Raw genomic sequence first — 27220 nt, forward strand, 5'->3', positions numbered from 1 at the left:
CCCCGGGCCACGCCCCTTCCCCCCACTCCCAGTGGCCAGTAGCTGATCGTCACCTGCCACTGGCGCTGACGTGATTGGTCCGCCGGGCCGTCGCTCATGATTTGTCCTCCGGCCGTTGACTGATGACGTCTGCGGCCCCGAGCCTCAACAGGTACTAATCGAGCCTTCATTTTTATACATACATATTTTTCTCCCGTGATATTTTTGCATCAAAGATCATTTATGTATTTAAAACCATCTATATTCATACATTTTTATTATATTTGTTTTTTTTACTTTTATTATCTCTTATTCTACTTGTTCTACCTGTTATTTCCACATTGCTACCTTTTCTGTACGAAGTAATTAATACGTCTACACTGTTTTGTAAATTTACATCTTGTTCAATAAAGTTATTATTTAAAAAAAAAAAAAAAAAAAATCCGTAATGGAGCCTTCAGGTTCACGAGCTGCTGGCAAAAAAGCGATGTCACCGAAATACCTGAAAGAAAGACGTGTCACTGCAGCCTGGGTGATATAACAGCGCGAGGGAGCTCTCCAAGAAGGCACGAGGGGTCCGACTGAGACTTTAGAGCCCCCCCCCCCCCCCCCCCAGACAAAGTATGAAGAATTAGACATCAGTTTTATGATTCATTTTACACATTTTATCTGTTCTCATGCATTTTGATTTCTTTTCTATACTTTTAAATGTTCCTTTATATCTTTCTTTTCATGTGAAACACTGCATGAAAGATGCTCTATAAATAAAGTTTATTATTATAATATTATTATTATTATTATCAGCCCTTTACATCACACTCTTTTTCCATAAACCCAGCAAACAAGTCATGTAGAGCAGCAATGACGATCTGATTAATGGATTAGACAAAATTAATCTATCAATTTTGATAATCCAATAATACTTTTATTGTGATAGAAAGTAAATACACTTAAATACAACGTTGAGCTGCTTTACTTGAGTATTTCCATTTTATGCTACTTTTTATTACCACTATATTTTAGAGGGAAATATACTTCCTATAATCCAGAATAAGAGTATTTTAAACTGCAACACTTTATTGAATATGAAACCAGACATTTCCAACCTGACATCTTCCAAACAGCAGTTTTTAACAGCTCCATCAAACAGGGATTTTGTTTTTCCCTCTAAACTTCTCACATGGTTTTATTTCAATAAATGTTCAAATGATACAAAAATTCTCAGCAGAAATCAGAGATGAGCAACAAAAAAAAAATAGTCCAGAAAGTGAAAAACAGATTTGTGGATTTGTTGCTGACGCTGAATGATGTAAACAATCAAGACACAAATAAATGTACCATTACGTACATAAAAAAAAAATCAGATTACAGAACAAAATAAAATATCATAATAAGGTGTTTGGTGTTTTTCACAAATAAACACAAAATGGCTTTTAGCTCCATATTAAAAACAACAACAATCATATGTGAAGATTTCACTGCAGTTTTTACACTGTTTCAGTGTTGTTGTGGTTCGTTAAATCAGATCGGGATCGCACCGACGCAGGAAGTGAAAAAGTATTTAAAAAAAAAGGGATCCTGCTCTTTCTGACTGAAAACTCATTTCTGGTTTTTTTTGCATCAGAACTTTTTCTACATTTTGTGTCCTGGAAGTCTTTAAATGTTGACGTTTCATCGCAGCGTCCCTGTGAAGGCGAACGAGATTTCAGCCAAACAGGTTTTTAATACTTTGAACATCTGAACTTTCTGTCACGTGAAGATCAGAAGTGCGTGTCGTTGCGATTAAAAGCTAACTTTTCATTTTAATCCGATAAACGTTACGAACCTGTTATTTTCCGAGTGGAACGTATTCTTTAAGCCTCAAATCACAAAGCAGCAGCAGATCATTCACTTTCATGATTTACAGCTTTTTTATTTATTTTTTCCAACTTTCTTCTGTGAAAAGGATGTTTTGTTAGAAGACAAATTAAAACACAGCAGGTCAGTTGTCTCCTAAAAGTCATTTATTGCTCACAGAAACGCAGTCGGTCCCGTTACAGAAGAATTAAATGGAGCTGCTGATCGGAGGAGAGTCGTCGGAGCAGCCGCTCTGTTAAACGTTATAAATAATCTTAGTTTAGCGTGTGACCTTTGACCTTTTGCTTTCAGGGGTCTCTTAAAAGTTCGACGTTGGTCTCCAGCTACATTCAGTCGCTTTTTCAATCGTCTTACGAACGCATCGCTTGAACTCTGAAATCAGTCGTAGAGCCGGAAACCGTTCGTACCAGCCCCGCGTCACCCAGCGAGGAGGAGGAGGAGGAGGAGGAGGAGGAGCCTCCCACCCCGAGTGGGAAGGGGGGCGGAGTCAGATGTTCCTGCAGCAGGGCTTCTTCTCCTCGCCGCTCTCTGCTGTGGAGCTGTTCAGGGCCACGGCGCTGATGGAGCCTCGGACCACCTCTTTACTGCTCACCTTCCTGTGGATCTCTGCGGCAGGAAAATCACATTCGGTATAATTATACAGTCGGAAACGGTTCGGAGCAGGAAGTGACCATATTTGGACGGGCTAGGGGGAGGAGCCAGCGGTGGATCTGACAATACTACATCCCACCTAGGGAACCATTTTTCAGACCTGGAAGCTACGAACACTTTTTATATTCAGTCTGTGGAACAAAACAAACTTATTCCCGGCTTTAATTTAAAGGGAGGAAAACAACAACAACAAAAAACAGTGAGACAGGCAAATATCTGCCTTGTTTATGGGAAAATGTGCACATCATTTATTGGTCTTTAAGGAGGAAAGACAAGGAGACAAAATCATTGATGATCATTAATATAAAAGAACTGGAGTGAATTACCTGCTAAGACGTTGCTGAACGCCGCTTCCACGTTCGTCGACTCCAAAGCGGACGTCTCCAGAAACAGAAGGCCTTTTTTTTCTGGATAAAAACAAACAAGCTGTTCATTATTAAATTTACATTCATGTTCATTTTTCCATTTTGTTGTATTTAAACACTCGATAAAGTAATTGTCTATGAAGAGTGAAAATAGGAATCACGTGCGCTGATTTTCATGTCAGCCGGCTTCGTACCCGCGAAGTCTTTGGCGTCCTCGGTGGGCACGGACCTCTCCGCCTGCAGGTCGCTCTTGTTGCCCACCAGCATCACCACGATGTGCGGGTCGGCGTGGTCGTACAGCTCCTTCAGCCAGCGCTCCACGCTCTCGTAGGTCAGGTGTTTGGTGACGTCGTAGACCAGCAGGGCTCCGACGGCGCCTCGGTAGTACCTGTCGGGAGGAGGCGGACTTTACGTCACACGGGCGTCCTCACAGACGCCTGTACAGTTAAAAGTGTAAATTATTTAACCACGTTTAACGGTGACAAACTCACAGCGACTTAAACCTGCAACAACTTGTTTGTAAAATGCATATGGCTTATTATATATCTTAACTCTATTTGTGTTTAATTTTATGCATTTTATCTGTTTGTTATGCATCTCATTTATTTTCTATATTTTTTTAAATGTTCCTTTATATCGTTTTTTTTTACGTCAAACACTGCATGTAATTCTCTCTGTGAAAAACTTGGAGCTGCTTTTCTTGTATGAAAGATGCTCTACGAATAAAGTTTATTATTATTATTGTTGCTGTTGCTGTTGAGGTCATAAATATTTGATTTTCTCACGCAGCTTTTCTCGTAATGTGACGTAAGGTTTAAAAATGTGTAAAAAAAGAGCCTGTGGCTGTAAAATAATACACCTGCTGTAAAAAGGAAGTACTGTAAATATAATAATAATATTAATTCAACACACTATATGCACATAAATGAAGGTTTTATGAAAGTACTGTGATGAGACCACATTTCCCATAAGCCCCATCACCTCAGCCAGCATGTGGTTTATTTTGATGATGATGATGATGATGATGATGGTGAGAGGTAATTGTTTGTCGATATTCCCTTTTTGTTTTATTTTGAAAGGCTTATTTTGTGCTCGAATACCTTCAGCAGAGCTTCTAATTGAGTGTTTGGTTGTTGTTTTTTGGCAAAGAAATCGCAGGAATTTTGGAAAGTTGCAAGCTTCTTCAAATATTGTGGAAATTGCTTGAATTATTTTCAATTATAATTATTGTGATCTTAGATAGTGATTTTTTTGGAGGGAAGGAGGGAGTAACAGCTGTTTTGGTCTCCACCACTTCCTGAGAATGACCTTTGTTGTGTTTCATCCATCTTTTTTTTCCTCTTAAAGCTCCAAAACACCTCATCTCTGCTTAAAGACTCCAAAATGCTGCAGCTGAAACTGCTGAGTCAGGTGATAGTTTACACATTTGATCCATTCGTGTTATGAGAATATCGTCGGCAGCTGCTTCATCCCGCTGTCAAAATTTGGAGAAAAAAAAATATCACCGCTGATTGCTCTGAAGTTACGAACCAATAAATACTTCCTTCACAATTACATTTCTGCCCCCCCCCCCACCCCCCCTTGCTCTTCTTCCAGCCTGCATAATTAATTCCCCTTTAATAGGTTTTAGCTGCTTGTTACAGCACAAATGGGAAATTCCATGGGAGTGAGAATTTGCATGCCGGAATAAGTCGGCAAGTAATTACTGAAAAAGCCGAGCTGTCAGAAAAGAGCTAATCCAGCGGGCGGCGTATCCTCCGATTTCTTTCTCCCATGTCTTAAAAATAAAACTGACATGCTTCTATTGTTTTAAAACCAGTTTCCAGTGTTAATCCTTCTAGTTTAATTTAAAAGAAAAGAATGAATCACGGCGGCGGGCTCAGATGGAGCGGCGGCCCGCTGAGAGTTCCTCAAATGAAGGAAGGGCTGGATGGGATTTTGGGAAGCGAGCGAGCCGGCTGGAGACGGACGGGAGACGGACGGGAGACGGACACCTGCCGGTCGGTTGTTCAGGTGTGATGTTGGAGAGGAAACGCAGGATCGCTGCCCGTCCATGCGTGTTGTTGTTTTTTGGGCTGATTACAGCACCACCAGGTTGTTGAACAGATACGGAGCAATAGAACGAGCATGAAATGTTGGTTTAAGCTGCAATACCAGCGAGTGCCACTGGAGGTCGGCTCCAAAAAGCCTCCGGCTCCATAGACTCCCATTCAACTTCTCTCATCAAATCCAAAGTGAATAAAATGTGTCCATCAGTTATCTCGGTGTTGTTAGCTAAAGTCACTCCTTCTTATTAGTTTTCTGGAGGTCCATCTGAAAATAATCCCTCATTCATTAGAAAAGAAGATTCAAGAAGACCTGTTTTTGGGGGCGTGTCTGTTTGATTGACAGGCCTGTGGTGCAGTCAGGTTACAGCTATCGGTGGGCGGGACGTAGTATCGTCAGGTTTCCGATCAGATCGGTCAGATCCACCGCTGGCTCCTCCCCCAGCTCGTCCAAATATGGTCACTTCCTGCTCCAAACCACTCCGAACTAACAAAGATGGTGACGGACAGAATCTGAACTGGAGGATTCATAACGTTCACAAACCAACGATGACATCACTGCTGGCTGCTGATTGGTTGAATAAATAAATGACTTGATACCAAGGATTGAACTGGTTCGATTTTTTTTTGGGGGGGGGGCAAAGGTCAAAGGTAAGGGTCCCTAGTGACCTAAATTCAACACGTTCACGTGAACATGATATCTCAGGAATGTTTCGAGGGAATTTCTTCAGAATTGGCAAAAACATTCACTTGGTACCGAGGATTGAACTGATGAGATTTTGGTGGTCAAAGGTCAAAGGTCACTGTGCCAATCACATTGGCCCGTGCTCGTGATATTTTCAGGAACGTCTCGTGGGAATCTCCTCCAAACGTGGCACAAACACGGCGGCGGGCGGAACAACTGGTACGATACGCTGTGACTGTGACGGTACTCACGCGGAGGTGATGGCCCGGTACCGCTCCAGCCCGGCCGTGTCCCAGATCTGAGCCTTGACGGTGAAGCTGCCGAGCTGCACCGTCCGGGTGCTGAACTCCACCCCGATGGTCGTCCGGCTGTCGTGGTTGAACTCGTTTTTGGTGAAGCGGGACAACAGGTTGGATTTCCCGACGCCGGATTCTCCGATCAAAACCACTGCGGACGAAACAGCAGCATTTTTAAATGAGAGGTTTATTTTTAAGTTTGAGTTTTGCAAAGAAAAAAAAAAAACCTGCGACGTTTCAACTCGTCCTGAAGTCGAGGTGTGTCTTTGTTTTTTTTTAGTTGCTCAATAAATCCTCCATCTTATCTGTCTGAGTCTCAGTCTGATCTCACCGTTAGGAAATACTTTCATTCCTCCAGAAGTCACGCAGAGAAAATAATGCAGATGAAGAACATACTGAGTTAAATATCACTTCGTACGGAGATAATCACCCTGGGGGGGTTCGGGTGTATAAAATCCCAGCATGCTCAGAATGAGGGGCGAGCTGTAACAAACGCAGCTGCTTTTTATTTATTTCTATACAAACACACAAAGTTTTATTTTACTTTTCACAGTTTGCTTCCTAATTTTCAACGAGCAGTTTTATGACTCTTCGTCGTCTGTAAAAAAAAAAAAAAGATCTGTCACAAGGAAAGCTTTGTTGAGTGTAAAACGAAGGAAGGGAAGGCGACTCCAGATCAGGTGGAACGAGTTCAGCCGCTGCTTCCTTTAATCTCGGCTCGAGGAAACTGACCTGTCGGGTAAACAGCACCGGGAGTCACACCGACAACCTCTGTGCTTTCGTTCAGTGACTAATGTTTGGGTTTCAGTTGATAGCAGCTGACTCAGAGAGAAAGAGAGGAAACTAAATTAATAAAAAAGGGTTCGGCTTAATTGCCCCGCATGACGACACTGTGAAAACAGAAATGTGTGCACAGTTGCAGCTTGTTGCCGAGGCGTACGGATCTGATAATCCAACTTCTTGTGACATCTTCAAAGCCATTAATTGCAGAGTTAGTTTTGGGTGTGATGGGAGTTTAAAAGATGACAAACGCCGTTATTAGCCAACACAACACCGACGAAGCGTCACGTTTTGGTCTCCACCAGCTGTGGAGAAATGTCCGGCCTCTTCGTCCGGCTGGTGATAAATTCATAGAGAGCAGAAACGGCAAAACATTTAAAAGACGACAAAATGCCAGAGCTGAGCGGAAAAATATTCAGTAGAGCTCACAGACGTCAGGTTTCCAATCAGATCGGTCAGATCCACCTCTGGCTCCTCCCCCAGCTCGTCCAAATATGGTCACTTCCTGCTCTAAACCGCTCTGAACTAACAAAGATGGTGACGGACAGAATCTGAACTGGAGGATTCATAACGTTCACAAACCAACGATGACATCACTGATGGATGATGACATCACTGATGGTTGATGACATCACTGATGGTTGGTGATTGGATTAGCTGCTTTAAGTAGCTTAGCTTAACATCAAGACTGGATGCAGGAGCAGTTAACCGATACCAACCTATGAGGCATCATATCTCATTTGTTAAATCACAAACTAAAATTAGTTCCACAGTTAGGGAGTTACACGTGACAAACTTTTACTATTCGGACATTTCCGTATGCTAGCTGCTTCCATCTTTAAGCTAAATTCTAAATCTGCATCATTTTTCATTTTCTTATTTCACTGAGATTAAACTTTTAGAGGTTCTGGTTAGCATATTTTTTTTTAACATTGGGACAGAGACTGGCTCGCTGTTTCCCCTTTACCTCCACTCTGTATGCCAAGCTAAGCTAAGCTAAACTAAGCTAAGCTAAACTAAACAAATCACTGGCCAGCATAGAGACCTGAGAAAATACCAATCCCCCAAATGTTAAACGATAAGGACACTTAGTTCAAAGAAGAACATCTTAACTCACAAATGTTAAAAGATTAATAGGTGACTAAAAAAAACTTGTTTTTACTTTCCGAGGTTTGAGAATGAACTTTGACCCTCAACATTTAAAACTAACATTGGCGAGAACTCCTTAAAATGCTCCAAAAAGAAAAAAAAAAGAAATGAGCATCAACAATCAACTGCAAAACAAAAGAAAAAAACTGATGAGGAAAAAAACAAAAACAAATGTCAGCACTTTTTTGATTCCCATAAAGTAAAAAAAACAAAAGCACCAATAAGTCGTTGACCTGCTGGATGTTTTCAACCTGAAGCTCGCGGTCGAGGAACATTTTAGAATAAATATTTTACCGGGTTATTGTTTCACTACAGCCGGATCACTTCAACGACTGCTTGGGACCCTTTTTTTTTTCCTACTGATTAACTTCTTACGCAAACAAACACCCCCTGGTTTCCATGGTGACGCAGGACGAGCGAAGAACTCCGTTTTTGTTGTTGTTTTTCGTGACCTTTGAGGACTGTAAATGTAACACGGTGAAATATTCATCATGCAAAATTCATTGTGGAGGGTTTAAATTAAGAGTTTCTAAAAATGTGCATTGTGTGTTAAATAAATGTGCTCGTGTGCAGCTTAATAACACGCTGACTTACATTCCAAAAAAAATCAGATGTCACTGATTAGTTCACCGGCGTTATCAGCGAATCGCCGGTGGAAGGAAAAACCTGCCGACGCTCTGAGACGGCGGAAGAGTTTATATCGTATATTATAATCCATCGGTTACAGGAGGAGATCCCTCCGTTAATGAGGAGGCGGTTAGCATAGCGTAGCATAGAGGGTCTGGAAAGAGGGAGGAGCCAGCAGGAGGGATTTCCTGAAAGGTTTTGAAGAAACAGTCCAAATCACAGATTGAAGAGGTAATACGTTAATTAGAGGTGTAACGTGTTTTTATCACGGTTTGGAGCAGGACTTTAGCTAACAACACCGAGATAACTGATGGACACATTTTATTCACTTTGGATTTGATGAGAGAAGTTGAATGGGAGTCTATGGAGCCGGAGGCTTTTTGGAGCCGACCTCTAGTGGCACTCGCTGGTATTGCAGCTGGAGACACTTCTGGATCAGAACCATTTTTCAGACCTGGAAGTTACGTCCAGTCTTTGGGTGCCATTTCATAAAGAACAGAGCGTGATGTATTTGCAGGTTTGTTGCTCTAACGATTGATTATATTTGTTATTTATTGGGAGAATAACGACTATGTCTATTAAAGCTGTTGTGAACCGTAAACAGGAATTAAAAAGTTCACTTCCTGTCGGGAACATCAACCTGTATCGTGCTGAACTGGAATCACGTCCTAAATAAACGATATGACTCAAGATTCATAGAAACTGTGAAGTATACAATAATAATAATATCAAGGAAGCGTGTGAGGATATTAAAATACATTCAAAACAAGTAAACCGAGCGTGAACTCACCCTTAAAGACAAAGTTGTACGCGTCGTCTGACCCCATGTTGAGTCCATCCAGCGCTTCAGATCCTCAGAAGACCGACATGAGTCCCGTCTGCTTCCTGTCCTGAGCGAGCAGAGCTGGCCTGTTTGAACAGGACATGTGGAGCGTATCCAGGTTGTTGTGCAGCAGCAGTGGGCGGGGCCTGAGTCAGGGAGCGGCAGAGCAAGGGGGGTAGGGGCGTGTCTTACAGGGGCAGGTTGGACAGGTGGGGCGGGAGGCGGTGCTGTCGAGCCGCCCCCTGGTGGGTCGAATGACTGCAGGCAGGAAGCAGGAAGTTCATTCACTGTTTACAAGAGCAGCAGCTTTCATTGGAAAAAACCTAAAACCAGGAATGCAAATGTCTCCTTCTGCTAATTAAAACTAAATTTATTGTTCCCATTAAAAAAATCCTCCTTTCGTTTCTTCTTCTGATCATTATTCTTAGCTGTGTTTTTACCTTTTGTAGAAGCAGACAGGTGAAGTATGACATGCAACACGGGCAAATGTGGAAAGTTCATTTACTCTTTATCCTTCCTTCTGATTAACTTTTGATCTTTTTAATGCATTTTTAGTTTCTAGTTCTTTATCTCTTATTGTCGTTTTATCTTTTAAATCCATCTTCCACGTTTCTATTATCTCCGTCGTCTCGCGTAGGTTTGCCTGTTTTTTTTTAATTGTCTTATTTTTACTTTTAACCGTGTTATTTCATTTGTTCTCCAATTTATTCGATTATTTCTGGTCTACAACTGTCATAACTCTTATTATCGGCCTGTCAATCATCTGTAAAGCACTTTGAACTGCACCAAAAATGTACAAAAAGTTTGATTGATTAAGTGTACTTTTTGAGGTACCTGAGTATTTTTCCATTCGATGCTGTTTCATCTTTTATCTAACAGCTTTAGTTTGTTTCCACATGAAGATTTGGACACAATGGATGAAATAAAACGTTTTTAAACTTCAACACTTTATTAAAGATGAAACCAGTTGTGTTCCAAACACGCAGCGTGCAGTCGGGTCTCATTTCAGACGTCTCCGAGTCGGTAACAGCTCCATCAAACAAACTTCTCACATGGTTTCATTTCAATAAATATGCAGATGATCAAATATCTCACCAGAAATCAGTTTTTTTTTCTCCCAGTTCATCTGATGATGTCATATTTAATGAAATGTCAGTCAGAAGGACCAAACTTTCACTTCAATAGTTTAACTTCAGTTTGCTGCTGATACTTCTGTACTTTTAGAAATCAGGACCCATTAAAGTGATTCTGTCTGAAATATTTTAAAACATATTTTTAGTTTTTCTGCTTTCTATCAAATTAAATCTTAATATTTTGTATTAAATGCATCGTATCGACACATTTAAAGGCCTTTTTCAGCTCTGCTGTTGTTGACTGACAGTAAATAAAAATGTGTCTCCCAATACTGACACCAGCCTGAGAAAAGAGAAATATCACTTTAATTTAAATCTACAACTAGTGAAATAAAAAAAATAAAAATAATAAAAAAAAAATCTATATATATCTATATATATATATATAGTTAGGAAGAAAAAAAAGTGCACACAATAAGAAAAAAATTACAAATACGTATACAATAAAATGCGTTGCGACTTTTTTCCAAGTTTGGCAGCAGGAGTCTTTTTCTTTTGACACCAGTTTGCGAAAAATTCTGAATTACACAACAACAACAACAACAACAGACTAGAGAACCGACGAGCTGTTTATGAACTCACGTTAATGTTGTGACCTACAGCAGAAAAAACAGGTCACATTTGGTTTGTTGTTGTTGGTGCAGTGTCTTCTTCTTCTTCCATGATCATTCACCGATTTTCTATCTTTTAATGGCGTCACGCTTCTCGTCATTTTAACTCTCATCCTAAATCTGCTGCCGTAACCAGCCGACCTGGAGAGGTTTCTTCTGTCACCGCTGATGTCACAACAGATGCATCTACAAACCGCTGCCAAGTCTGAGTCATCATTTAGACCAGAGGTCTTCAACAGGGGGTCTGCGACCCCTAGGGGGTCCGCGGAGGTACTGCAGGGAGGTCGTGAAATTTTTGGTTGATGAGACAATTTTTCTTATTTCTTTTATATTTTTTTCCCCCCACAAATTTAAATGTCTTTAAATACACATAAACATGAATCCAACATGTTGTAGCGAATGGATAAATGGAGGCAGAAGATGTTATCTTTCAGTCAGAAATGCACATTCAGCAACACACAGGAGCTCTCAAGCTGGACACCAGTTCACTCACAGCCAGACTAGCCTGGACTTCTCCCTCCAAGCCTCCAGCACACAAAGAGGAGGCCCCGCCCCTATCGCTGCTGAGCCAATCACAAGGCCGCATGTTACATGCTGGCTCTGTCAGGTTCCCCTGATTGACAGAGAGCCTATTCAGTCCCCAGCTGACTAAGATCCCAGACACAAGGACGCATGCTGCAATATTATTTGAAAAGAAGATACCGTTGTAAAGAAAATAAAAATGAAACAACGACATTTACTTCACCCATGAATCCTTGTGCAATCATTTTTGCAAGATATTCCTGGCTAAAACACTGCAGTTCCTATCCACAACAGCCAACTACCGGGAATGCACAATAACAAGGTACGTTTATACATGGCACAGTTTAATATAAAACACAATTTTATACTATATACAGTATTCAGAAAGTATTCAGACCCCTTTAAATGTTTCACTCTTTGTTTCATTGCAGCCATTTTCTAAAATCAAAAAAGTTCATTTTATTTCTCATTAATGTACACTCAGCACCCCATCTTGACAGAAAAAAACAGAAATGTAGAAATTTGTGCAAATTTATTAAAAAAGAAAAACTGAAATATCACATGGTCATAAGTATTCAGACCCTTTGCTCAGTATTGAGTAGAAGCACCCTTTTGAGCTAGTACAGCCATGAGTCTTCTTGGGAATGATGCAACAAGCTTTTCACACCTGGATTTGGGGATCCTCTGCCATTCTTCCTTGCAGATCCTCTCCAGTTCCATCAGGTTGGATGGTGAACGTTGGTGGACAGCCATTTTCAGGTCTCTCCAGAGATGCTCAATTGGGTTTAGGTCAGGGCTCTGGCTGGGCCAGTCAAGAATGGTCACAGAGTTGTTCCGAAGCCACTCCTTTGTTATTTTAGCTGTGTGCTTAGGGTCATTGTCTTGTTGGAAGGTGAACCTTCGGCCCAGTCTGAGGTCCAAAGCACTCTGGAAGAGGTTTTCTTCCAGGATATCTCTGTACTTGGCCGCATTCATCTTTCCTTCAATTGCAACCGGTCGTCCTGTCCCTGCAGCTGAAAAACACCCCCATAGCATGATGCTGCCACCACCATGTTTCACTGTTGGCATTGTATTGGGCAGGTGATGAGCAGTGCCTGGTTTTCTCCACACATACCGCTTAGAATTAACGCCAAAAAGTTCAATCTTGGTCTCATCAGACCAGAGAATCTTATTTCTCATAGTCTGGGAGTCCTTCATGTGTTTTTTGGCAAACTCTATGCGGGCTTTCATATGCCTTGCACTGAGGAGAGGCTTCCGTCGGGCCACTCTGCCATAAAGCCCCGACTGGTGGAGGGCTGCAGTGATAGTTGACTTTGTGGAACTTTCTCCCATCTCCCTACTGCATCTCTGGAGCTCAGCCACAGTGATCTTTGGGTTCTTCTTTACCTCTCTCACCAAGGCTCTTCTCCCACGATTGCTCAGTTTGGCTGGACGGCCAGGTCTAGGAAGAGTTCTGGTCGTCCCAAACTTCTTCCATTTAAGGATTATGGAGGCCACTGTGCTCTTAGGAACCTTGAGTGCTGCAGAAATTATGTTGTAACCTTGGCCAGATCGGTGCCTTGCCACAATTCTGTCTCTGAGCTCCTTGGACAGTTCCTTCGACCTCATGATTCTCATTTGCTCTGACATGCACTGTGAGCTGTAAGGTCTTATATAGACAGGTGTGTGCCTTTCCTAATCAAGTCCAATCAGTTTAATTAAACACAGCTGGACTCCAATGAAGGAGTAGAACCATCTCAAGGAGGATCAGAAGAAATGGACAGCATGTGAGTTAAATATGAGTGTCACAGCAAAGGGTCTGAATACTTATGACCATGTGATATTTCAGTTTTTCTTTTTTAATAAATTTGCACAAATTTCTACATTTCTGTTTTTTTCTGTCAAGATGGGGTGCTGAGTGTACATTAATGAGAAATAAAATGAACTTTTTTGATTTTAGCAAATGGCTGCAATGAAACAAAGAGTGAAAAATGTAAAGGGGTCTGAATACTTTCCGTACCCACTGTATATAGTAGGGGGTCCCTGCTCCATCTCTTTCTCAGTTTGGGGGTCCTTGGCCTGAAAAACGTTGAAGACCCCTGATGTAGACCAAACATGAGGAAGAGAAGTGGAGAAGAGTTATGCTTTGAACAGACTTCTGTTTGTTGCCATCATAACTTACATTTGTCTCACGAGCTGCTGTCAGACAACATGGACACCAGATCATTACGCCTGATCCTGCTGAACACCTCCTTGGTCACCTCCACAGAGCGCCGGCCGTAGTTCTGCAGCATCAGATCCACCAGGTCCAACATGTCTGCCGTCTCCAGTCGGCTACTTGAGATGTTCGGCAGCTCTTCATCGAATGGAGATTTCAGGAACCATTTGAACTCTTTGAGCTCTTTCAGGTTCAAATGGCCGAACGCTTCAAAGAGTTTCTGTCTGTCCGGAGAGATCGTTGCTGCCTGATGAATCAGATGCAAACAAAACAAACAAAGTGACGTGACTGCAGCTTTGTCAGTTAGAAAACATCATTTGAATCATGAGGCCGAGCGGTTTAAAGTCTAAAACGGTGAAAGCTGCGTCGTGTGACGTCACAACAGTCCGACGTTACTCACTCGCTTCATCCGTGCAGACAGCTGCTCGTCCTCACGGTCTCCAGACAGATTCTCTGAGGACAAACACAACAAACTCACGACTGTAATGTAACATGTCACCGTGATCATTTTATATCCGGCCGACTTCATCCAGAAAGATTTTGGTGTTCGTGACTCAGTTCTGAGTCCAGGTTGGTGAAACCCGCTGAACTCCCTTCGTCTGGTTGATAGAAGCGTGTTGAACATCTAGATGGAGGCTTCTCCACGGCTTCTGTTGCTTTCATTTATACATGTTTTGTTCTTCTTCACCGTCATTAAACTGATTTCTTTAATACAGTCAGTGATGGAAAGCAACGAACAACATTTACTCAAGTTTTGCACTTTTAATTAGTCTCCCACCTTTTCCCCTCAGAGCTCCTCATGTTTAGTAACTTATGTCCTGATAGAAAGTAGTTAAAGCAGCTCCACCGACAACAAGCTGCTCACACCGACGCTTCTATTTTATTCCAGCTGGTTGAACCAAAGCTGAAGGTGGAAATATCGGGCCGAGATGGCAGCAAGAAACGTGGAGACTAAACCAAATGAAGTCAGGCGACAGTGAAAACATGAAGACGAGTGAATCCGCTAACAAAACTTCAGCTGCGGTTGAGTTTCCTAAAGATGGAAAGACGTGTTGATGACGGGAACAACGGGGACATGAAGGGTGTTTGTTCTTCAGCTGCCTCTGAAGCTGAAGTTAAAACATCTCTGAAATCCAGAGCAGCTCTTCTACCTACAAGTCATTAGAAATGTCTCACCTTGTACATGTCCAGCGGTTTCATACTCATCTGAAAAAACAGAGGAAAATAAAACAGAAATTTGTAGCTCATTAACTGTTAATGTAAGAATGAAAATCAGCTTCACTAATAATTCTCACTTAAACTAATAAAAATGAAATTGACCTGTCGGCAGCGTCCGTACGTTCTTGTAGAAGTTTTTAAAACGTACCTTTTCGAACTGCACATCTCCAAACCGGCTGAGTCTGTTTTTCTTGTGTGAGTTCAAGCTGGAAGTGTCTGTCGGGATTTTCAATGTACACTTCAAAGAAATTTGGAGTGCAGCCTATTTTTCTGAGCTTTAATGCCTGTTCAAGAAATAAAGAGTGAGTTCCAGAGTTTCTGTTCTTTTTTCTATATTTTTATACAAGGTTGATAAAATTGTGGCGATATTCTCCCTTTAATAAACTAATATGAGAGTTGATGCACAAAGTTCAGTCTGTTCCTGTTGAACGCAGCGCAGCGATGCACCCGGAGCAGCAGGAAGCAACGACCTTCATGAAGAAGTATTCTTTTTGTTTTGTGACCGCTGGTAATGTGAATATTTGTGATTTCACCACGGACCTGAAACTGGAGCAGAGAACATCAGATTTTGACCCCCAAATTTTGTGGAACAGAAAATCTTGAACCCGCCCACATACAGCCGAGTGTTCCTGAGCCCATGCAGTGATTTCCACCACAGAATCGTGGCAGTTTTTAATGCAGTGCTGGCCTTTTCCCTCGGCATCAGATTTTTTGGTCAAACTCTGTAAACGGTCGACAGAGACTCTTGAAATGTTTCAGAAAGTCTACGGTGATGAAGCGACGAGCCGGGCGACGTGTTCTGAATGACATTCAACGTTTCAAGAGGGGGCGGAGCTTCACTGTCCGAGACCGAAGAAGGATCGTCAGGTCAGGAGACACCAGCTGGGTTTCCTTTGTGTCACCGTGAATTTGTCCCCCACAGTCAGACTGTCAACACAGAGTTCCACTGGGACCTTCTGAGTCTGAGGGGAAAACATTCGTTGTGAACCACCTGAACTGTGGCGCCATGGCAACAGGGTTCTCCAACATGACAACACGCCTGCTTACAGCACGTTGAAAAAGGACGAGTTTCTCACCCTCAACAACACAATCGTAGCTCCCCTGACTCTCTGGATTTGTCTCCCTGCGACGTCTTTCTGTTCCCCATAGATCGGATGTTTCTCTGCTCCAGTTTCAGGTCCACGGTTGAAATCATTAATGTTCTCGTTACCAGCGGTCACGTTAACGTGAGGAACTCAGTGATGATGATGAAGAGACGGCTCTGAACACTTCCTCCTGAAGGTCGCTGCTTCCTGCTGCTCCGGGTGCAGCACTGCGCTGCGTTCAACAGGAACAGTGTCTGAACTGTTTCATCCACCTCCGTATATCTACTGCATCTTTCCAGATGGTAAAGTACGGGACAGGATCGGTAGAAGTGAGCATGGTCATGATAGATTTATCTTAATTACAGTTTTATCGCCTGTTACAAAGATATTTTAAGAGAATTAAAAGTTGTTCAAACCATACTTCAGGATAGATTGTTGCAGCATCCAAATCTGATGTTAGGTTGAAACGATCTTTTATTTTCAGGGACTTCTCTGGATGTGGCTTTTGGATCTTGTATCCATAAGATATTTCACTCTTGTCTATTTTCTGTGGAAAAAACAAAAAATATAGATTTTGATATACATATATATCAATATATATTTGTTGTGCATTTTTCTACCTAACAATGACTGGTGTGGGTGACAGTGAGACATGTACCCACCTGTTGTAGGCCAGGATCTTGTGGGATCAGATACACATGCAGCGTGAGGAAAGCTGTGTTGGCTTTATATATTAACACGCTGCAGTTGATTCTCACAGGAAATCCCAGTTTGATCAGAACCGCTCTCGGGGAGAAAATCGGTTCGATCAACTTGACATGTGATGATGTGACCTCAGAGGAGTTTTCCACAACGTCTCCACAGTCTTCAATGTGAAGGACGGCAAACTTGTCCAGTATTGTTGGGTTGTCCTCTGCACAAAATACACATAAAGTACAAAGTGAGAAGAACAGGTTTGCATCAGAAATGTCAAAAGTTCAGAGTTTTAATATCTCTTTCTTACTGATGCAGATCCAGTGTGGAAGGTGCACTTCACTCAGCTTCCCAGCAGTGAGTGTGACGTCCATCAGGGGGCCTGCAGGCATGTACTGCCTGTGTTTCATCCTCTCCAGGTGACCCCCCCAAGAAGGAAACTGGTAGTGAAAGCTGGCCTTGTCCTCACAGATCCAGCGTAAACCAGAGACGCTGCATTCAAAGTGTCCCGCTTCAGACTGCAGGCTGAAACAAGGAAAAACAGTTCGTATCTCAACGCACATGAAGGAACACAACAGAGTAACTGTAAACTGAGAGCAGCTGTCTTGGTTTCATTCGATGTGAAATGTAAAATGAAACGTAAATAAAGATCTTAGTTTTCCTTCTGTGAAAAGATTCCCAGCAGCTGAGCTTCATGTTTTTATCCAGTTTGCTGCGCTGCAGGATCTGAGTGTTGTTTTTACCTGTAAGTTGGAGCCTCTTCATCCGTCCTGCTCACCTCAGGTTCCACTTTAGTCCAGACAGCAGAGTCCGGCTGCAGAACACAATCCTGTTTTGGAAGTAAGTGTTGTAAATGTTCCTTTTTGCAGCATCACATAAATTTATGGAAACTGAGGTGAACTAACAAATGAATGAACGAGATTACCAGAACACTTCTACAATCCTCCAGCTCCAAGCTTCCAGAAGGTCTTTGTTGAGACACACAGGATTCTATGAACATATAAAATCATACGATAACCCTTAATGTGTTGTTGATGTGCTTCGTAACACATTTACATTTTCCTGCATGTTTTCTTCCTCAGCAGCGACGAGAAGAGAAAACTCTTTACTGACGTGCTTGATGCTTGTTAACGAACGGAAAGGAGATAAAACCACACAGACAATACGGGGAACAATGTAATAAAACAAGACTACGTAGAAAACCCCTCAGAGAATCTCCACCTTAACGTGGTGGGGGGGTTTGAGTGGCTCAGTGATCCTGTGCTGGTCATCAGCTCCTGGTCGGGTCTCCCAAGTCAAACTTCGCCCAGGGGGCCCGGTCGGGCTTAGCCCGGAGAAACATCATGGAGCAGCCCCCCTGTGGACCCACCACCCGCAGGGACAAGCATCGGGTGGGTGCACTGGAGACCGGGCGGCGGGCGAGACGATCGCAGGCAGCGTAGACCAACTCTAAGGACGTGGAACGTCTCCTCGCTAGCGGGGGAAGAGCCGGAGCTGGTCCAGAAGGTGGAGCCGGAGGAGGAGATGGAGGTGGAGAAGGAGGTGGTCCAGGAGGTGAAGCAGGAGGTGGAGCAGGAAGTGGAGAAGGAGGTGATCCAGGAGGTAGAACAGGAGGTGGAGCAGGAGCTGGTCCAGAAGGTGGTCCAGGAGGTGGTCCAGGAGGTGGAGCAGGAGGTGAAGCAGAAGGTGGGGCAGAAGGTGTTCCAGGAGGTGAAGCAAGAGGTGGAACAGGAGGTAGAGCAGGAGGTGAAGCAGGAGGTGAAGATGGATATTTATCCGATAAATTCTTCGACAGATTCTGATAGAACACAAAGTTGTTGCCATGACAGCAGACGATGCTTCAAAGATGGATTTTACTGCTAATGAGCGACGGACTCCAGATTCTTTGAGCAACTTCTACATATGAAGCATCGTCTGCTGTCAGTCAGCTTTTTGTGAACACCTGTAAAGATTCCTTCCAAGTTCCCACAACAGATATTTTATGTGGACGGACATGGAGGGAAACAGCTGACTGACTGGAGGAGGAACAACAACCACCAGGAGGTGACTGTTGTTTTCTTTCTCGTTGGTGATTAAATCAAGTTTAAACCCAAATACAGTGAATCATAAAAGTGAATTTCCCTTCATGAGACCCTGAGATTGTTTTTGTTGTCCTACCTTTGGATGTAGAGCTGATCTCTGACATCCTCTGCTCCAGATCAGTCCTGTTCATGTCCATGAGAACCTCTCTGGTCACCTCCACAGACTGTTGACCAAGTTCCTCCATCATCACATCCACTAGTTTGTCGGTCTTGTCTCTAAACACCAGTTGGTTTATTTTTATTGATGGGAGGCTCTTCTGGAAACACGTGAACTGCAGCAAGTACTTGAATTTCTTGATGCCGTCGTTGTTCAAATATTCAAGTGTCTTCAAAAGAAGTTGTTTAGAAGCCGCCATTAATTCTTCCTGAAAAATTTACACCATTCGTTAAGCAAACAGGACATTTCTAAAGATTTATTTCCTCATGACAACGGTAAACGTATTAATATTCCTTGTATTGATTATATTTCTCCTGTTTTAAACACAAACACAGAGAAGTGTTTGTGTTTCAGCGGTTTATAACAATATTACAGAAGACTTCAACATTAACAGTGAGAATCCAGTTTAAAACATGCGTTCTGTTGGTTTCATTATTTCTAATGTTCAAGATGAGGATGGTTTTCCACCTGCATGGTCTGAATGAAGTCCCACTCACTGTGTTCAGCTGAGCAGCTCTACGCTCTTCCACAGACGGCTTCTCTGAGGAGAAAGAACACCGACTTTCATCACAGCTCCAAGTGCAACAAACTTTAATGAGACTCAGATGCTTCAAAAAACAACAAATAACCAACACGGCTCAATGAATCCAGTACGATGTTGATTTAATCAGATATTCAATCTTTAGGGAATTATTGATCCCATGTTTTCATATTTAACATTGACGATGACAGATTAGTGTGTTTTACCTTCGGATGCAGAGCTGCTGTCTGACAGCCTCCACAACAGATCCGTCCTGTTCATCTTCTTTAAAGCCTCTCTGGTCACCTCCACAGACTGATGGCCGACACCGTCCACCATTGTAGCCACTATATCTGCCCTCTGAACTGGGAGGCTCCGCCATGATAAGAGTGAGAGAATCCTCTGAGAGAGAATCGACGGCAGGAGTCGGCTGAAGTCCTCGAGCTCTTTGTTGCTCAGATCATTCAGGGTTTCCAAAAGCAGCTGTTTCACAGCTGCTATCGTTGCTACCTGGAACAGTGAACACATTCACTCAGCATATCTTCAATCCACTTCACAAGTACAACCGGTGACTGCAACACCTCAGAAGGTTGAAAGCATCTGATACGGCCTGTTGTACCGATTCTTCTTTATGAACATAAATTACAGAACAAACAATGCTTCCCTTCTTTGTATTGTTGTAGTTTTTCTTTTCATTTCCAGGCTGCAGCTGTTTTCTCACAGAACTATCAAACAATGAAATGAATCACATTGGCTCAAAACTCTTTCCTATTTTTCAGGGTTTATATTTTGTTTAATTCTTTGAAAATGGTGAACAGTAAAATCTTTTTATAGTTTTTGAGGGATAAACATTGAGAACAATGGACATGCTGACATCTGATGCTCAGTGATGAAGACATGATGAAGGACTATTGTTGGATAAAAGTGCTGCTGTGAGAGAAATGCCGTGTAAACCAGAGTTTGGATTTTGCCATCAAACAGTTCAACCTGCCTGTGAATGAAAGCTGTTGTAGTGAACGTGATGTTACTCACTTTCTGGATCAGAGCAGCAAGTCGCTCGTCCACAGACGGTTTCTCTGAGGAGAGAAGAGGTGAGAGACACTCGTCACTGATTTAACATCTGATTATCAGCTCTGTGTATCACACAATACAGGTTTGTACAAAATACTCCAAAATCTCCCTTTAAGCTCCTTAACAATGATAAACTGTCACAGTTGTAAACTTTGTACAAAAGAAGATCTTAATTTCTCTCCATTTCACATCAACATATTTAAGACTTTGCTGTGAAGCATTTGAGACACGTTAAGAAGCGTTTCAGTGATTTGAACATGTTTAGGTGATGTCATGTTTAGTTGTCTTACCTTTGGGTCCTGAGCTGCTGTGTGAAAGCTTCTGCAGCAGATCCATCCGCTTCATCTCCATTAAAATCTTCCTGGTCTCCTCCACTGAGTTTTGTCTGTGAATCTGCACCATAATAAACACTAATGTCTGCAGGTCTGATGTCTGCAGGTCTGATGTCTCCAGCACCCTCCTCCTTAGGAGGACTTCATCACGTCTCTGATGGTCAAGGCTCCACCGCCTTTGATTGAAGATGTTGAGCTCTTCATCACTCAGACCAGCCAGAGTCTCCAAAAGCAGCTCAGTAACAGACACCATCGTTTCTACCTGGTAAATTCAGAGGAAATGTTTATCAGTCAAACAGTGGAGTTTCTCAGCTGAGACGCTTTCAGATGTTTCTGTTCACTTATTTTGGAAAATAACGTTTTATTTGGAAAGGCGACTTTATATTTGTAATACTTTCAGCAGATGTTCACGATGTTTTTTTACAGAGAAAATTGCACAAATTCTGAAAAAGCTCCTGCTTGAATTTGAAATTTGTGTGAAGTATTATGATCACAAGATAATTAGTAATGACACAAATCATAATGTTTGTCAGATTAATCAAATACATTCTTTAAAAAACATTTTGTACATGAAGACATTTCTGTCACTTTTATCTTCCTAAAAGACCATTATATCTCTGGTAACAGGGTCATGATTGTTTAATCCTTTCTTTGTATTTGCTTTGTATCATTTTCAATGATAAAGATGATATCAAAGCTGCATCTGGAGTCAGACAGATGTGACATGACTCACTTCCTGGATCAGTGCAGGCCAGCGTTCATCCACACAGTGTTTCTCTGAGGAGAAAAGAAACAACAAGATTCAAGAATGAGAGAATAAACATCAGACCTTTCTCTGAAATAAATTTAATCCTGATCCCATTTATTCAACATTAGATTTGCTAAATCATTTAAAGGTTCAGTATGCAGGATTCAGGAGGATCTGTTGTTCAGTTCTTGTTGATTCAGCTCTTCATGTTATTGTGTTGCGTTGCTGTATTTGTGCCTTCACACCTGCGTCATGTGTTCAGTGTTTTACCTTTTGGTAGAGAGATGCTCCCTGAAAACATCGGCAGCAGATCCGTCCTGTTCAGGTCCATGAGAAACTCCCTGGTCACCTCCACAGACCGACGACCAAGACCCCTCATCAACAGATCCTTTATCATGGTCCTGTTTCCAGGTTCCACGTGGTTCCATGGAAGACTCTTCTGGAAGAAGGTGAACTGCAGGAACCACTTGAAGTCCAGGAAATCTGGTTGACTCAAACCATCCAGAGCTTCCTGAAGCAGGTCTTCCACAGCTGCCATTTCTGCCACCTGGAAAATTCAAAGCATACGTTCACAGAGAAAAGGTTCTTTTTCATTCAGAAAATAAAAGATGGATGTTGTTGGATCTGGTCTCTGTCATCACTGCAGATATTTGAATGTTTAAAGATGTTTTCACTGAGAATCACTGAAGCTGCTGATACATTTACTCATTATCAGTTTGTGGAGCAGAGCAGGATTTATTTTTCCTTCTCCACTTTAATTTCTGCTTGATGTTTCTCATTAATATGATTTTATATCCAGGTTGTAACGGCTCCCTGATCTGAACATCAGGTTTTTGATGAAGTCTGTAAAAACAGCAGAGAAATGAAACCCTCTGTAGAAACACGCTTCTTTCCGTCTGTGACCGAATGTTTCATGTGAACCTTCCACTCCAAATTAAAACAGGTTTCATTCATCACTGCTGTTGATGATTTTAAATCTGTGTCTCAGGTCACACAGATGTTATGTTTCTTACTTTGAGGATCAGAGCAGACAGATGTTCGTCCAGATGTTTTTCTGAGGAGAAACAAAGAAAATGAAAGAAGCAGAAATGAGTGTTTATGAATATTGTTCAAATAAAAACCCAGTTGCTCTTAAACCTCCTGAACTGTGACAGACTAAATGTTATTTTTGGTGTCTGTGGCTCAGATGGTGGAGCGGGTCCCACTGATCATAACGTTGGTGGTTCAATCCCGGGTCCTGCTGTCCACCTGCCGAGGTGTCCGTGAGCAAGACACCGAACCTCAAGTTCCTCCTGCCAGCAGCTCTGCTGCCGCTGGTGTGAATGAGGCCAATTTGAAAGCTTTTTGAGACTGCTGAGGTGAAACATCGCTATAAAAGTGAAGACCATTTCCCATTGGTGCCCCTCTCCCACCGTATTGTTTCACATTTCACACTTTGTACACCAGATGATACACCTTCTGTTTTATACACTTTAAACCTTATTTATATTGTAAAGAACAGCACATATATGAACATATGAAAAACACGTTAAGAAGCGTTTCAGTGATTTGAACATGTTTAGGTGATGTCATGTTTAGTTGTCTTACCTTTGGGTCCTGAGCTGCTGTGTGAAAGCTTCTGCAGCAGATCCATCCGCTTCATCTCCATTAAAATCTTCCTGGTCTCCTCCACTGAGTTTTGTCTGTGAATCTGCACCATAATAAACACTGATGTCTGCAGATCTGATGTCTGCAGGCCTGACATCTGCAGGTGTGATGTCTCCAGCGGCCTCCTCCTTAGGAGGACTTTGTGACGTCTCTGATAGTAAAAGGTCCACTGCCTTTGATTGAAGATGTTGAGCTCTTCATCACTCAGACCAGCCAGAGTCTCCAAAAGCAGCTCAGTAACAGACACCATCGTTTCTACCTGGTAAATTCAGAGGAAATGTTTATCAGTCAAACAGTGGAGTTTCTCAGCTGAGACGCTTTCAGATGTTTCTGTTCACTTCTCATCGATGTTTTAGAAATGTAGATGTGATTAGATTCCATCAGTCGGACTAGTAGTTAGTAATAATGTGCTGTTTGTCTTTTAACATATTGTAAAGTGATGCATGTTACTCAGGAGGTTCAGAAAACATAAATTGTTGTTGTCCTGACAAGTTATATGAAAATAAATCAAATACTTTGCTTTGATTCATTTAGTTTCCGACATCATTTTTTTGTATAGCTGAGTGTCAGCCGTGTTGAAGACCTTGTGCGTACGATAAGTAGTTTAAAGGAGAACAACGTGAGCGATATTTTAAGTTACGTTTGTATTACGTATGATGAAGATTTGAATGAATGAAATGTGGACCGTGTAAAGTCGACTGATGTGACATCACTCACTCTCTGGGTCAGGGAAGGACGCTGCTGTTCCTCTGAGGAGGAAGGAAACAGGAAAAGATCAATCAGCAGTCGGTTTGATCAACTTTCATCAACAATACAGAATCAAAACTTGATCCCCAAGTGACACTTTAACTGTATTAATATTATAATATTGGTTTAGAAAATACAGAAATGTAAAAGATCAGATGAAAACATTGGAAGCCAGCCTGTTGCTTCACTCTTCATCTTCGGCTCCTGAGTCGGTACCTGACGGTCTCTGACCCACATCAGTCCTCCTCATCTTCATCAACAGGTCTCTGGTCACCTTCATACTCTCTGGTCCGAACTCCTCCACCATCAGCGCCGCTACATCCGGCCTGGTTGACTCCTTCAGTCGGCTCTTTGGGACGAGTGCTGAACCCGGTTTCTGTTTGATGAGCGACTTGAATTCATCAAACTCTTCTGGACTCAACGGATCCAACATCTCAACGATCAGCTTCTCAGTCGCCATTTCTTCAGCCTGGAAATGTAAAAGAATAGTGAAGTATTTAACAGTGTGGTATTAGTACTTTTACTTCCAGTGGAGTATTTAACAGTGTGGTATTAGTACTTTTACTTACAGTGGATATTTAACAGTGTTGTGGTATTAGTATTTTTACTTCCAGTGGAGTATTTAACAGTGTGGTATTAGTACTTTTACTTACAGTGAAGTATTTAACAGTGTTGTGGTATTAGTACTTTTACTTACAGTGAAGTATTTAACAGTGTGGTATTAGTACTTTTACTTACAGTAGAGTATTTAACAGTGTAGTATTAGTATTTTTACTTCCAGTGGAGTATTTAACAGTGTGGTATTAGTACTTTTACTTACAGTGGAGTATTTAACAGTGTGGTATTAGTACTTTTACTTACAGTAAAGTATTTAACAGTGTGGTATTAGTACTTTTACTTACAGTGAAGTATTTAACAGTGTGGTATTAGTACTTTTACTTACAGTGAAGTATTTAACAGTGTGGTATTAGTACTTTTACTTACAGTGGAGTATTTAACAGTGTGGTATTAGTACTTTTACTTACAGTGGAGTATTTAACAGTGTGGTATTAGTACTTTTACTTACAGTGGAGTATTTAACAGTGTGGTATTAGTACTTTTACTTACAGTAAAGTATTTAACAGTGTGGTATTAGTACTTTTACTTACAGTGAAGTATTTAACAGTGTGGTATTAGTACTTTTACTTACAGTGGAGTATTTAACAGTGTGGTATTAGTACTTTTACTTACAGTAAAGTATTTAACAGTGTGGTATTAGTACTTTTACTTACAGTGAAGTATTTAACAGTGTGGTATTAGTACTTTTACTTACAGTGAAGTATTTAAGTGTGGTATTAGTACTTTTACTAAAACAAGGTTTTAAATCCAGCAATTTTATTTGGAGTGAAGTATTTAACAGTCCGGTCTTGGTACTTTTACTGCAGTAAACCTGAGTACTTCATCGAGTACATCGTTCTGTGTTGTGAAGGTTTAACGTCCAACGTCCGTTAAATTGGCTGACGTCCGTTTTCATTTACCGTATTTAAACCGGTGAAAACGGCTCGAGACAAGAAGTTGAACACACAAAACTGACAGTAAAAAACAAACTAAAACTAGCCAGGCTAATGTTCATGTTTAAACACCGTTTTAAAAGACACTTTTACCTTTTCCTGTTCTCGCTGTAATCTCCACTTCTGTTCGCGAATAACGGTTAAAGTTGAATCGCCGAGGTTTAGCGCGAGGTGCTCTTCCGCGGATCTACTTTCTCTCTCCGTGTAAAAAGAGGAAATAAAACCTCTCTCTCTCTCTTTCTCTCTCTTCTCTCGTCAATCAGTCTGTTTCCGGGTTTTTAACGCTTTTAAAACTTCTAATGACGCAGACACTCCGACCTGCGGCTCGGTCAGCACCCTCGATCACAAAAAGTAGTCCAGGCAGTCCTCCGGTCCTGAAGTGTCAGTTGGTGTCAGATTACTCCGCCTCTGAACTCGCCGGTCATCTCAGGACATTTAAATTAGCATTAAAAAAACTAAAAAAAAACATTTATTTACTGTCTTAAACTGGAACTTGATGTATAAAAAACATCTTTAAATGTGAATATAAATTTACTGCTGCAACAATGTTTTATCATTCAGTCAGGCAGACATTTTGGCAGACTGATTTCAACAAAGCTTTTACAGAAAATAACAATTTCTTGATATAATTTGTAATTTGTAAACCCATTTAAAATGAATTCTCAAACTAACAGCACGTAGGAAATGTAAATGAGAATATAATATAATTTCACCAGCTGCTTCACTGCTATGATGCAGTCTAAATCCTGAACATCTTCTAAACAAACCGTTCATGGTCACTTCACTTATTAGCAACAGCTTTCACAAGAAAGCAAAGAGAGGATGGATTAAAGTCTGCAGCTGAATAAAACACCTGGATCAATACAAAATTGAAATTTAGCAGAATTCAGTGAAGACTCGGGGGAAAGCTGCAGGTGAAGATGAACATCAACTTTATTTCTGAGACACTCCATTCACTCAAAATGAAGATTTGATTATAATAAAAAAATCTAATAAAAAAACAACAACATTTTGAATGAAGTAGCACCAACAGTGAATTCTGATTGGACAGAAGAAGTTTAAACCTGATTTACATGTAAACATTAAAAAATAACTTGCGTCATTCTGTTTTACTTCACATAAAATAATGAGGTTTAAAAAACACTTTTGATATTTGTTGGATTAAAACATCCTCAGTTGATTTTGTTTTTTTTACAGTGTGTTAAATGTGTGTTAAAATGAATCCATTGAATTAAGGTTCACGTCACACGTACAAGTTTAAACACATTTAAGCGTGAAACAACAGACCGGAAAGATTTTTCTCTTAAAAACAAATCTTTGACTTTTTGAATGTGAAGAAAACCTTTTTTGCGTTCAGCTCAATTATCCGAGTTTGTGTCTGAACACGGACTTCACCGCAGTCTTCACTTCTGGAGGTCTTGGAGGAGACATTTCTCGTGTTTCTGCAGGCTGTTGTAGAAGATGTCTTTGGCGTCTGTGCCGGCCTTCAGGAGAACACCGTAGATCTCCCTCATCTGCTCCTGAGAGGGCTTCACAGCTCGGATTGCGTCGTAACGCTCCTGTTGGATGACTTTGGTGAGGAGCTCATCCAGAATGGGTCCGACGTTGCTCACTCTTTGGATCAAGTCATTTCTGTGTTTATCCACAAAGT

The 27220-nt window shown here is 41.5% G+C and overlaps 4 protein-coding genes across 6 annotated transcripts in view; all 4 read right to left on the reverse strand.

The window, feature by feature from the left end:
* Positions 1–1960: 1960 nt before the first annotated feature.
* rab25b (RAB25, member RAS oncogene family b) lies at positions 1961–9340 on the reverse strand. Its single transcript, XM_069175303.1, has 5 exons — positions 9225–9340; positions 5834–6029; positions 3047–3240; positions 2814–2894; positions 1961–2442 (listed from the first exon to the last, which is right to left on the reverse strand). The coding sequence occupies exons 1-5, from the start codon at positions 9259–9261 to the stop codon at positions 2324–2326; spliced, it is 627 nt and encodes a 208-aa protein (XP_069031404.1). The 5' UTR covers positions 9262–9340; the 3' UTR covers positions 1961–2323.
* Positions 9341–9455: 115 nt separating this feature from the next.
* LOC138213960 (NACHT, LRR and PYD domains-containing protein 1 homolog) lies at positions 9456–17736 on the reverse strand. Of its 2 annotated transcripts, XM_069175300.1 has the most exons (10): positions 17642–17736; positions 17460–17545; positions 17027–17241; positions 16686–16936; positions 16445–16570; positions 15087–15222; positions 14897–14926; positions 14121–14173; positions 13685–13967; positions 9456–9515 (listed from the first exon to the last, which is right to left on the reverse strand). In XM_069175300.1, the coding sequence occupies exons 1-9, from the start codon at positions 17714–17716 to the stop codon at positions 13692–13694; spliced, it is 1248 nt and encodes a 415-aa protein (XP_069031401.1). In that variant the 5' UTR covers positions 17717–17736; the 3' UTR covers positions 9456–9515; positions 13685–13691. The 2 variants fall into 2 exon arrangements, with proteins under 2 accessions (XP_069031401.1, XP_069031400.1); XM_069175299.1 differs by lacking the exon at positions 9456–9515 and having other exon boundaries at positions 13495–13967.
* A 900-nt stretch (positions 17737–18636) lies between these two features.
* Positions 18637–25723, reverse strand: LOC138213984 (uncharacterized). The gene is made up of 13 exons (XM_069175330.1): positions 25663–25723; positions 24236–24488; positions 23990–24021; positions 23213–23531; positions 22639–22679; positions 21896–22172; positions 21611–21654; positions 20836–21139; positions 20507–20550; positions 19702–19984; positions 19452–19495; positions 18874–19162; positions 18637–18731 (listed from the first exon to the last, which is right to left on the reverse strand). Exons 2-13 carry the CDS (start codon positions 24477–24479, stop codon positions 18637–18639), a joined length of 2016 nt encoding a protein of 671 aa, XP_069031431.1. The 5' UTR covers positions 24480–24488; positions 25663–25723.
* An 874-nt stretch (positions 25724–26597) lies between these two features.
* LOC138214005 (apoptosis-associated speck-like protein containing a CARD) overlaps positions 26598–27220 on the reverse strand; it is a 1782-nt gene continuing 1159 nt past the window's right edge. For both annotated transcript variants that reach the window (XM_069175362.1, XM_069175361.1), the window contains exon 3: positions 26598–27220. This exon is cut by the window's right edge and continues 6 nt beyond it. In XM_069175362.1, the coding sequence (XP_069031463.1) occupies positions 26973–27220 (248 nt within the window). In that variant the 3' untranslated portion in view covers positions 26598–26972.

This window comes from Embiotoca jacksoni, unplaced genomic scaffold (genome assembly GCF_022577435.1).
Source record: "Embiotoca jacksoni isolate LCO1_2020_lvr unplaced genomic scaffold, fEmbJac1.0.p SCAF_66, whole genome shotgun sequence".
NCBI lineage: Eukaryota > Metazoa > Chordata > Actinopteri > Embiotocidae > Embiotoca > Embiotoca jacksoni.